The sequence below is a fragment of the Metopolophium dirhodum genome, chromosome 1, assembly GCF_019925205.1.
Source record: "Metopolophium dirhodum isolate CAU chromosome 1, ASM1992520v1, whole genome shotgun sequence".
Taxonomy (NCBI): domain Eukaryota; kingdom Metazoa; phylum Arthropoda; class Insecta; order Hemiptera; family Aphididae; genus Metopolophium; species Metopolophium dirhodum.
Window position 1 is genome coordinate 80,883,075 of NC_083560.1, and position 14,043 is coordinate 80,897,117.

Consider the following 14,043-nt stretch of genomic DNA (forward strand, 5'->3'; position numbering starts at 1 on the left):
TTGACAAAATTTATCAAATTTAAAATTTAATAATTATTTTGTAGTTAAAATTTATAAAATGTTCAACTTTTATAGCTAAGGATTAAAAATTTAAAATAAGGTTCCATGTAAATAGGTTATATATAAATTACTTTATTAACAATAATATTATTATCATCAAATATAGGTACCCCCCCCCCCTCACAAAAAAAAAATTTTCCAGCGACGGCCTTTGTACACAGGTACTTAAGTCATAAACCATATGAAAAAGTTTGTATCGAAATACTAAATAGATTTGCACCTTTTTATGATTAGTGTACCTAGGTACCTACTTAATTGATTTTATGATGTAGACATTTGTTTAATACAATTTTACTTCTTTATAATATAATGAAGTTATGAGTTAAGACTTTTGACTTTTGTGTTGCACCTTACCTACAACTCATAGGTAAAAAGTAATGTAGAATGCACGACATATTATTACCTATATATTCTAATCAATGCTATTATATACCTACCTACCTTATAGTATCAGCTGTGAGCAGTTGCATGAAAAAATGTGTTTACAGTTTTACGCCTTTAAAATATAATATTATATTATAATATAATAATGTCATTATGGTGAATAAATCTCAATACAAAATCAATTAATGTGTAATAATATTTAAGAAGTCCATAAACATTTTTTTGTAAAATCAATTTCCATAAAAAAAGACTCATTTGATTGTCATAACTTTTTCACGCCGATAACAGTTATCATCTGATTGTTTTCCACTCGGCACTCGGTAACGATAACACCATAGTCAAGATTTTAGTTGTGTTATTTGTGAGCATTAGGATGAAAGTTAAGTCACTCGCGAATTGTAAAATTGTATCAACTATGTTGTACATAATTTGAACTCTCTGTTTTAAGTTGTAATAACGGTAGACAAAGCACAATAGATAATCCTCTAGATACATCCAATAGTTTAGTCATGATAACATATAATAGCTGGACTATTCATTTTTACTTTCGTAAATCTACAAGGTGAGTAAAATAATATTTTATATATTTACTTTTTGGGTGTGTCAAAATGTTGATATCCTCATTAAACATTTTTTTCTAAATCATTTAATACGTTTTTCATGATGGTTCATTGAATTGCTTCAAACATAAACATCTAAGTTTATGATATTAGAGTCAACCAAAAGATAACAGTAATTCAAGATTATCTAATGGGGAAAACTATAACCGACTTATGCAATGGATTTGAAACATTCAAGGTGCATACCTATCTTATATATATTATATATATATATATTTAAATGCATTGGCTGTTGAAATAATCATTTTTTATGATGTGTTTAGGTGTTGATGACAACAGCACTAGAAAATGGAACAATTGCATTTGACCGCTGGTCGGATCAAATGCATCAATTGGTACTGGAAACATGGAATTCCAGATCTATACAAAATATACATGAAGGTATACACTTAGGGTGGGAACAGTTCATAGAAGCATGGTTACAAACCAAGTGTTCACTTCAACAATACGACTTTAGTGTTGTTGTTGATGCCCTACAATCAAAAATAATCTACTTAACAGGCAATAGTTGTAAGTTAATTATATGTTGTTTCTATGTTTGACTATAATCATATTATTGAATTAGATGTACCAACTTTTTATACTTTAAAATAATAGTTTCTTAAAACCAAATTCAATTGGTTATGTTACAATATTTGAATGACTTTCTAAGCCAACATAAATATTTTATATAAACAATATGCTATTTTATAGTATTTACAAATATATATTATGATAAATTAATAACAAATAAAAATAAAAATGAATTGTATTTTTTCATGAAACAATACGTTCAATAATGAATATATATAATATAGGTAAATAACCTAATTAAATACCTAAAATGTATTGGTTCCTTTGAAAATATGTAATGCACTGTTATAGTAATAATAGTTATTAATTCAACTATACCGAAAATGAAAAATACATAATTTGACTGCCCCAACGAATACGGTCATAACTTACTTTACAGTTTTTTTTTTTTTGTAAAATCTTCTGTCAATTGACTACGATTCAATATTTTTAAATGATTATGTTTAATCTACCTTATCCTAACAAATATAGGTATCTATATCTTAATTATTTATTTAATTTATGTAATCAAATGCCATAGCCAATAATGGATTATAACAATAAGAAATTTTGTTCCTTTTTTAATTTATGATGTAGTTAATATACTCACCATACTTGTACATTATACATACAATTTTTACTTTTTTAGTCAATCGAAGTCATGTTTATATTGGTTTTGCCGGTTTGTTCGTTGGCAGTGGAGTTGGATTTTTGATTGGTATAAATATAAAGCCATCTGCCATCACAGTAACACATATGAAAGCAGCATCAGCAACCAGTTATAATGGAACTGAAGTAATTTCTAGCTCCTTATTATTATGTTAAAATGTTTAAAATCATGTATCATAACTATGTATATCATTAGAGCATCACATTATTAGAAGATGTTGTGACGCCAAAAATCACTGAATCTAATCAAGTTATGATAATGGTCAGAGCCGCTGCATTAGACCCAATGGATGTTTTAGTGGCATCTGGTTATGGATCATTTATAAGAAAATTTTTAATTAAACATACATTACACGTAAGTATGGAAATTAGTAGATTTATATCATATTTTCAACTGTGTTCATATGATAAGAGAATACCATACAAATGTTTTCTATCTCTGTATCTTATAAAGAATATCAAAAGCAAGATTATGAAGATCCGTGATTAGAAAGTGATGTTAAAATGCCTACTATTATAATTATTTATAACATACGCAGATAATATTTTCAAATGCATCTTGAAGCCTTTTTTCTAAAACTATTTAACTGTAATTTGTAGTTATTAAAAAATAATATATATCTTGAAGACAATTATAGCAATTTATATTGTGCAACAAATTTAATATAATGAGGAGGCCGGGAAACTACTAAACATCCTCGAAAAAATTGTTAAATTTTTGTAATAAGAGTTTTAGCTTTAAAATTATTTTGCAATATTCTACAAGTTAGAACACATCTTACAGAAATGTTCTATATTATTCCATTTGTAAGAAAGATATATATATAGTTATAACAAACCTTGATGTGTGACTAATGATTAGAAATGTTAAGTTTATTAATGGTTTTTTATGTATAGAAATCAATGCACAGAGAATTTCCAATTGTATTAGGCAGAGATTGTTCGGGAGTTGTTATTGACTTAGGATCAGAAGTGCGACGTGACATAAACATTAATGATGAAGTTTGGGTATCACTGCCACCATGGTCCCCTTGTGGCACATTATGTGAAACCATAGTTGTACCCGACAAATATGTTGGACATAAGCCACGTTCATTAACTCATGAACAAGCAGCAACGCTTCCATACTCAGGGTCGTTGGCATGGTTGGCTGTATTTCAAACAGCTAATTTGAATCCACTGACTGCTGTAGACAAAAAGTAACATTCTATTTTTTAAATAATTAAAAATATTTAAAATTTGAACACCTATACAACTATACATAAATGCATAATATATTATACCAATACAGAATACTATATTTTTGTTCACTGATAGTGAACAGTGTAGTTTTAACACGTTTAAGGTACTTGGCGGCAATGTAATTTTGTCCACAAATATACACTCTACAGGAATAATAACCTATTCTTTGGAAACAACCAAATTTGATAAATTTTTTTTTAACTAATGGAGGGTAATACTCAACCAGCTGCATTGAACTCCATTTTTAAAAATTTTAATCTCAAAATTTAAAATAATAAATATTTAAAAATGATACAATTTTAAGCTTTTTTTTTACAAGTTATATTAAATGATTAATTTCAAATTAAATAAAAAATCGGAGTTAAATGCTGCCTGTAGAAGGTCTTCTACTATCAGACGAAAATTTTTTTATCAAAATCTGATAATTCTACAAGGCCAGAGAATCATTCGTGTGAAGTAATTTTTTTTCTACATAATACACTGTATTAACCCCCGTCCACAAAAATAAGTATCGAGCAATAGATTAGTGGAAAAATATTATAATTTAAGGGGCAACTAAAATACATTTTTCAAATTGTATAGAATTGCAGAAAATTTGAAAAACTGGCACCAGGCCCCTTAATTGTAATTATATATATAAAAAAAAAAATGTATTAAATAAAAATAACTTTAATTTTACAGTAAAAATATTAATATTATGTTCTGTTTCATTCAGTAATATAATGTACAACCACAGGCTCAAACCATTCAACCTTTAATTTCTCATTTGACTTCATACCCCTGTGTGTTATTAAATAAATAATTTAAAAGGATATCTGAGCACTATTTTTTTCCCCACGTGCAACATAGAAAATTTATGTTTAGCAGAAACATTCCCATGTATTACTTTTAATATTAGAGTGAATTCACCTATTATCAAACATATTTAAGTCCCCAATAAGTTTGGTGAAATCTACGAGTCAATAATATTACTATTTCTTACGTTTTTAATTTTACTATTAAGATATCTAGTGTTTAGTATGATTCTTGAAAAATGACAAATGTGAAGCAGAATATTTTTAGTGTACTATAAGAAATACTGAAATACAGTTGTTTACACTGTATACGTTCTAGAGTAATGAGTGTATGCATGTTATAGGCATTATATTTATAGCTTATCCATAATAATTGTTTAAAGAAATGCGTTAATATTAATAATTTTTTTCAGAATAATTATATACTGTGGAGATACAGGAACAGGTTCAATAATTGTCCAACTATGTTGTTATTTAAAGGCAGATGTTACTGTTGCTTGTCCAAGCCGAGTATGTCATTTTATGAAATACTTGGGTGCCACCACCACTTATGAAACTGAAACTGTTAGTATTGATCAATTACTTAGTACTGCACCCTGTGGGTAAGTTAAATTGAATTGTATTTTACTTTAGATGTTACATCATAAATTAAAATGTACAACTTATACATACTTTTAGGTATGATTATGTATTCAATACAGCTGGTGAACTTAAAAATAGTCTGTGCAAACAGTTATGTAATGTTTGTGGTATAGTAGTCCCTATTGGACCGCACCGCTTACCATCAGATTCATTTGGTCTTGTTCGTGGATTTTTCTATATTCAATGGTTAAGGTTGGCTTATGTGAGTATATCTTTTAGAAGTAACATTTAAAAGCTTATTTATTGCAATTATAAATAATGAATTGAATCTCATTTCAGATGTTTCAAGGTAACAAATGTTGGGATCATTATGAATTTAACTCTACGATATTAAACGAACTTTCCAGCATGGCGAATGATTATGTTCTCAGACCAGTGTTGGACAAAACTTTTATGGAACATGAATTGGAACGTGCATTTAAGCATTTACAAAGCAGACAGACTATTGGTAAAGTAGTTATGAAATTTAGGTAAGTCAAAAAATGTTTAAGCTTATATAATATGATAAATTATAACCATTAAACCGTGTACATTTTTTTCAGTAATTTAAATTACCCCACATTGATGCCCAAATCGTCAGGAATTCTATTTTAGCAAATCTATTTAAATTATGTCAGAGTTTTTTCAAATAATGTGTATAATTTTTGAAAGTTGAATATTTATTATTGTGTATGTAATAAAATGAAAAACAATTATTGTATTATTTTACATGCCTTTTATAGTTTAAATTAATATTTTTGAATTTTAAATCAATATTTTTTTTTATATATATACCTATTAATGATATATAAGTAATTTGTCTCATATAAGTATTACCTCAGGGAATGCTCACGCTCTCTCAAGTGTTACTTGATTATTTCGACAACCGCCTTAGCATTTGTTTTGCTAAGATTAACATCAAGCTGATCAAAATGCCAATCGTTGGAAAAAAAATCTGACAACAAAGGTCATCATAAACTGATCTATCAAGGGGTTGCCGCCCAAAAATACTTTTAGATGAGATAGAGTATAGGTATTTAAATATACTTAAATTTAATTCATAATAAAAAATAATTGAAAATTATTTTAATGATCATTAAGTATTGTATATAAATTATGTAATAAAATTGTGTATTTACTTCTGAAGTAAAATATTTCAAGAATACCGATTTAAAAAAATTAATTTTATTATGTAATTAGTTATTATTATCTTCTTTCTAATTATTTAGACTGTTAACATAACATGTATAATATGTATTTTATAATAGTTTAAGCAAAAATAGCATTGCACTTCTATAAATAACTTAAATAATACAAACTATGAAAGTAAAAAATAAACAGAGTAGTTCACCACTTACCACATTTATTTCACACAAAATTGAAGTTATTCTAAATTAAAAGGTTTTACTAAAATGTGTACTAATACTTTCTACAAAGAAACAGGTCTTTTAAATTTAGAAAATTGAAAATTTTTACAAGTTTATTTTATAAATTATTATTCTATTTACATTTTTTTTTTATCATATACTTAATTCTATTTGATAAAAAAAAATATAAATAGCAAAGTACCTCTTTAAATTTATAATTATTTTTGGGATTTAGTAATGTACATGAGTATGTCATTATTTTATTGTAAAATGCTAGTAATATAATAATTACAATATGCCAGGATTTAAAATTAAGGCTCTGCTTAGACTTTTTAAGAACAATGTTCTTGTACTTATACTATGTAAATAAATATAACTCTATATATTTACAATTCTATAAAATATTATCAAATATTTTACTAAAATATGCTGCTTTGTTGTGTGTTGATGCAGACTTACCTCAAAGTGTTTCTAGTGGTGAATAAAGTAGGTAATTGTGGCCTGGGAATTATTATATTATTAATTTTATTTAAAATTGACTTTAACAAAACCACATACAATTTCTATTGTTTAATAATTTTTTTTTTCTAAATTTGTTAATGATGCTTCGAAAAAGACAATATGGTTTAGTGTTAATTGTATAGAAAAAACAACAAACAAGAACATTTCACAATTTATCATAATTTCTAATGACGTATTCGTAGGTACAATTATTGAATTATCGTCATAATTGTTACATAAGAACGTATGTCTAATACATTGTACAAGCGTGAAAGGGCTGAGGCTCCCTATCTACCACCACTATTGAAACTATTTCAAAGATACTTTATTGTTTTACATTTTTATGTATTAGTTGATTTATAAAAAGGTATAGGAATATAGGTAAATAGGCAATACTGTGTACTAGTCTCTATTAGTTGGTACCATCAAATGGCAACAATACCTAGTACCGACTTAATAATATGTTTATACTTTTATAGTATAATATAGGATATTATCTATGAAGTTATTTGTATAACACTATTTCATTGTGTTTTTCGAACAATTTTTTTTTTATTTGATGGATAACAAGCAAAATTATAATAATATGTTTTATGTAAAAAAATAAATTTAAGTAATAAAATTGTAATTATTTTTCTAAACTACAATAAAAATATGTATTTAGTTTAATTTATTAATAGCTGTGGAATAATTTTGTTACATATAAATTGTATGACTGTTTTTATAAGCTATATTCTTTATTTAAGTCTAAAATAGTTTTAATTGTATGAGACACTGGTTAGACACTGTGGCGGACGGGCCACATAAGACTCTGCGCACGGGCGCCAAGCGCACTCTGGTGGTTCGTCTCAACGGGCTCGGGTGGTAGTGACGACTAATCTGCTGGTCGCTTCGCCCAATCCTACCCAGTCACGACACCGGCGAACTATCACATAATATTCAAGGCTGGGCATTAACGAGTTAAAAAGTTAATTTTATTTTAACTTTTTAACTTAACTACCTAGTTACTTTTGGATTTTCATTAACTTAACTGTTAACTTACTAAATTTCTTTCTTAATTAACGTGAAATTAACGAGTTAATTTTTCATTTTAAAAAGTAAGTTAAGTTAATTTATTTTGTTTTTAATTTTATATTATTTCACTATTTCAGTCTATTTCGTTTTCATGTCAAAAAATATGTTTCGTAAATTGTTTAAAGTTAAAAATGTATATCATTCGAATCTAACTTATAAGGAAATACTGTATGATGTATAAACACTATAGGTATCCTATAATTTAGTTTTGGGTTGGAAAAAAATCAAGTATGCTAGCGTTGTTTAAACAAATTTAAACAAACTTTTTTTTAACTTAATAAAAAGTTAACAAAAAGTGTGAATCAACTTTTAACCTATAGTTGAATTTACTTTTTGTTATTGGTTCATATTAACTTAACTTAACTGAGTTAAAAAAAAATCATTAACTTGCCTAGCCTTGCATATATTATATATAACAAAGCCTCGAACCGGCCGGTATAATCTTTTGTGCGCCCCCAAAACACTTTCCTTTATTTGAGTAGGTATGCATGTTCAGCAGATCAAATTATAAAATTATAATATTATTCTTAAAAATGTCAATATTATCAAATAAATTAGGATGAAATTATGAAATTTTCATAACATTTTGGCTGTTTTTAAGTTAGGTATCTATACTGACGTATTAACTTTTCAAAGTTAATTTATTTTTTTATTTTCATTCTAGCCTCAGGAACCTATCTATATGATAACATTTGTATTTATGAGTAAAACATTAGGCATGGCACTTTTTCACCAAAATACAGTTATAAGCTTTTTTTACAAAATTATATTATCCCATTATTTGAAATAAAATAAAAATCGGAGTCTAATGCGGTCTGTAAGTCTTCTTCTTTCAGAAAAAAAAATGGTTATCAAAATCCGAAAAATTATACAAGGCCAGGAATCATTCGTGTAAAGTCATTTTTTCGATATAATACACCATATCAACCCACTCCCCTACTAAATAGGTATTAAGCATTTAGGCAGTAGATTAGTGAAAAAATATTATTATTAAGTGACTCCTAAAATACAAAATGTAACCGGTCACTTGGACAAATGATAATTTTTCACCAAACAACCAAACTAATTGGTGAAAGATTAAGATAAAGATAAAGATACAAATATTTGTTTTTGAAACTAATTTATTAATATTTCTTTTATTTTTGTCTTTGATTCATTTCGAAGGTGCGTAGGTATACGACTGTGTACCTGCGTATATCTAGTAATTTGATAGGTCACAGGGGTACACGCAAATTCAGTAAACTGATGCTAGAGTATACCGTAAATCTATGACCCACGTATACCAAATACACCACTGAATACTGATAATAAATCAAATAATGCAATTTAAGAGAACGCTACACAGTAATTTCTTGTCTTCGTCTTACAAGTGCGTAACATACCAAATTCACGCCCAGGAGAACGCGTTTAGCTCCGTTAGTTTAAAAATTAGAGTGAATCGACCAATTATAAAACTTGACGGTAAGTTTAAGTACCTACATTATCTGTAATTGTATATTGTATGTGGCTTTTTTACGATAGTTCAATTATTTTTCAGGTTTTACGTATATAATAGAACGTAAATTAAAAATATTCACAAATCACATAAAAACTGAACTATAGGTGCCTATCTTAAAAAAACACGGATAATGTTCTTACCATCGTCCATCAAGTTTCATAATAGGTCGAATCACTCTAATTTTTTTAACTAACTGAATTAAACGTAATCTGCTGAGCATACATTTTCTATATTATATACACATATAAGACGGAGACAACAAATATCCGTGTAGCGTCCTCTTTATTAGAGTTTTGGAAAAATCACTTATTATGATATATAGCGGTTTTACATAAATTTGTTGGTAAAATAATAAATATAATTAGTATATAGGTATAGGTAACTATCTAATAAAATAAATAATATACAAATAATATTAATTATTATTTTTATAATTTGTCAAGTTATATATTGTGCATGAATACATATAAAATCTATAAGGTTATAATATGTGAATTAAAAATTACAATCGTTCTGGACATTCTCTCTTGTCAGTTTGGAGCATTTTTTTGAAAATAATTATACAGTTTAGGTGTTTTAGCTAATACTTCGGCAGTTTCAGTAGCATTTTCTTTCTTTTTTTGTCGATAGAAATATAGAATCTAGAAAGCACCGCTATGTTTCTTAACAATATTAGGTACTACAGTAACAGTACGGTAATGCAGTATCTTTATGCACTCTTATGTCGGTGCCGGTTTTTCCAATTTTCCACAATTCTATAAAATTTGAAAATTTTATTAAATATAAATGAAATTTTCATATTTTAGTTGCCGCCTTAGTTTATATTAATATATTATAATACTTTTCCAATAATCTATTACGCGATACCTATTGAGAGAGGGGGGGGGGGGTTATATAAACACAAGCGCGTGTCTCACGGAAAGCGCCGGGTGGGATGGCTGTAATATAGGTAATATAATCGAGAGAGTCCTTATACTGACTCACTGGCTGATCAATGTAGAGCTTAAATAATGATAGATTGAAGCTAGCAATTTGCACGGTACCTTCGTATCACCATGTAAATTGTAAATGTGTAATAAGAAACCATTTTAAAAATTCGCATTTTAAGGCAGTGCTTACACAAGTATTTAGAGATTCAAGATGATCGTTGAACATTTTTAAGTTCTGAACACCATTGCACTGAATATTAAATAACGAATTCAGCAAAATTTGAATCATATAGAGTTGGCATTTTTACCGGGAAACAAAGTGCATTTATTTTTGAATATGTTTTTTTTTTCAGATAGATATGTACCTACTTACTAAGGTACTAGTAAAATGTCTGTTTAACTAAAAAATAACAATAATTTTTTTATTTGATTAGGTACAAAATGTATGTGCATCGATATTATATTAATATACCACATATACTGACACATGTCATTAATATACTAGCTGATCCCGTGCACTTCGTTACCCGTTAAATGTACAAGTTGTATATGACTCAAACTTTGTTTAATACCTTATTTAATATTCGGTGTATATGTTCTAGATTCATCTTAACTTTTCTGTTGCCCGGAATAAAAGTAATTCTTATTCGCATATTTTATATAAAAGTTAATATTTTTATATCATTTTTACAACCTATTACGTATTTATTATTATTAAAACATATTATATAAATTAACTACTTACAGTTTTTGATATTGATGTCTTATACTCTTATAGCCGTTTATACAGTATGATTGAAATAGTAAAAATAAATTTCTCTCTTTTATTTAGGGTGATTCATTTAAAAGAACTAGCGGGTCGGCATGAAAAATTGACACATTCTTTAGTAAGATAATTATAAGTATAATTTTAGTTAATAATTTACTTTGATTATTTTTTAATTGTTTACCTATTATATTATCTTTTTGTCCTTTTTGAAAAAATGACCCCCTTCCCACCCCCCAAATTTTAGTTCTAGATCCGCGCCTGCCCGTGCTGTAAGTGTATGATTTAACTCTAAAGTATCAAAGTTATACCAAGTTTGTCGTTTTTACTCAATTCCACCTACGGTGAATTAACCACCGATACATATAATATCAAAACACAGCGTACAAAAAAATTAAATGCATTGAATGAATAGGTACACTGATTACACGGCAACCGATAATAATTATTATAATAGCTTTAAAAACCATGGCAACCTTTTATATAAACAAACATTTCCACCGTAAATCTCTAAATCCCCGTTTGAGCACATCCCCTGGTTGGACCTAGGGGGATGTTTTGAGAATCTAATCCATCCGAGGCGTCACCCAAACGCATACAAAAAAATTCATTCAAATCGGTCCGGCCGTTCTCGATTTTTAGCGAGACTAACGAACAGCAATACATTTTTATATAGATGTAGATTATTCATTATTGTAGGTACTAGATAGGTTACATAAAATTCATGGAATTTATTTATTGATTTATTGATTTTTCGAGTGACATTGATGTGATTCGTACCTCTATCTACCTATGTGTACAGTGAAGTACAATAATTAAGACATTACGTTTGTAACTTCTATACATCATTACTAATTGCTATAAGCACCTATGTTAGGTACTTCACATAATCACATGTAATACATGTACTAAAAAAAAATTAACACACTTTACTCACTTTTATAACGTAACCATTTTTTTAAAACTTCGGCAAGAGTAAGTTTTGGTAGTTTTTGAGCAGTAATTGTTGACCATCTCGTTGAAATAAATAACCTAGATTTAAAATGAGAAGTCACATTTCACTATTTGAGACTTCATAATAATCATCTCTGCAATGTAATGTTAATGCACAGTGGCATAGGCGGAAGTGTTGGGTAAATTACTTTTAAAAAGTAATGAAATTAAGTTACTCGTTACTTCAAATATTTTTATTTAAATTACATTTGCGTTACTTAAAATTATTTTTATCACGTTACATTACTTTTTTATTAATAAAGTAGTGCGTTACAAATAACGTTACTGTTTTCATAATTTTTTTTAACCATATTCAAGTCAAATGATTCAATTATTATGTATATATTTTACAATCATAGACCTAGTGGTCTATTATCACTAGACCTATTATAGTATTATGTACAAATGTACAATAATCTCACCTATATGGCCATATATAGTCATAAGTCATATTTAATAATTAATTTTTATTACATTTTATTTTTAAACCGAACTCTTTTTTTTCTGCAAATAAATTGATAACATTTATTTCTAGAATGCTAAGTAATATTGTTACCTATTATCGGAATCAAAAATAAATATAATTGATTTTTAATTCTTCTGGGATATCCATCGGCTTGTTTTTGTAACATTTATGTACATTCAAAACTATTATTTTAATAACGTGGAAAATAACGCGATAGTGCGTTACTTCATAGAAATTACTTTTTAAAAGTAATTTTGTTACAATTGCGTTATTTTAAGTAAAATGTAATGAAATTACTGCTGCGTTACTGAAAAATTAATTGCGTTAGTTATTTGTAATTTGCGTTACGTTACTATCCAACACTGATAGGCGGAGACCGGTGGGGGGGGGAATCGTTTTTTGTCAAATATAACGTTGTAATCTTAACGTTATTATAACGTTTGCAAGCTCTGGTGGAAACTGTATTTGATATTAATTTTTTTTAAGATAACATACCGCGATTACCGACCATTACCCAATGTTACAATATTATACAATATCAAATAATATTATATTTTTATTGTGTTTTTATGATAAATAATAAATTATTGTACATTTGTGATTTGTTCCTATTGTACCATTCTATCAATTTATACAACTATATAGAGGACACCCGGGTAAGACGTAAAATGGGAAAATCCCATTTTGTCCACTTTTGTAATTTATAATATAATTAATAATTATTACAAATTACAATTATTAATTACTTTTCTGGTATTTTTAATTTAAAGTTTTCCTCATTAAATATTCTTTCTACCCTATTTTAAACATATTCAACAAAGAGTGTAAAGATTAATAAAATTAGCTTAAAAATTGCACCTAACTGTATTGCATTATAATTTCTATTTTTGTGTTCATGGCTATTATAAATATTATGATAACAAGAAACTTACACTTATTACTACATCATATTATATAGACAATTAAATATGTTTGTGTTACCTAAATGTAACAGTTATAGTTTGATTGGGGTGTATAGGGATCTGTTTAGTGTTTGCTAAAATTATTTGAGCCCCATCTCAATATTTAACATAATATCCGCCTATGCACAGTGGGATTATTATAATTCTAATTCCTTTTTGGAGTACCGTTTTACATACCTATACCTATAATTTCACATATTTACCTGGGAAATCTACTCATACGACAACACGTTTAGTAGGTAGGTATGTACTATGCCGTGGGTGCAATATTATGAGGTGGAATAATAAATTGGTAGGTGGATAATATAGTCATAGTCATATGCGTGTTTACGTATCTGATCAGTCTAACTGATTTGCAAACTTAAATTTATTTAATTCTAATTTTGAAACTGATTTCAAATTTTCATAAAAGGAAATTTAAAAACAAAAAATCACTATTGGCTAGACCTGTGAAATCCTCGCCTATGGCTACCTACAATTTACATATTATATTGTACCTAAAGGTCACAGGAAAACCGTGCCTACTTTTCTATCTTTTTGTTATG

General features: G+C 27.5%; 1 protein-coding gene across 1 annotated transcript; it reads left to right on the plus strand.

Moving 5' to 3' along the window:
* The first annotated feature begins 747 nt into the window (after window positions 1-747).
* Window positions 748-5,712, plus strand: LOC132936006 (reticulon-4-interacting protein 1, mitochondrial-like). The gene is made up of 10 exons (XM_061002659.1): window positions 748-1,006; window positions 1,145-1,242; window positions 1,328-1,574; window positions 2,266-2,411; window positions 2,482-2,640; window positions 3,183-3,484; window positions 4,735-4,923; window positions 5,000-5,165; window positions 5,243-5,433; window positions 5,506-5,712. Exons 2-10 carry the CDS (start codon window positions 1,195-1,197, stop codon window positions 5,555-5,557), a joined length of 1,500 nt encoding a protein of 499 aa, XP_060858642.1. The 5' UTR covers window positions 748-1,006; window positions 1,145-1,194; the 3' UTR covers window positions 5,558-5,712.
* Window positions 5,713-14,043: the final 8,331 nt, after the last annotated feature.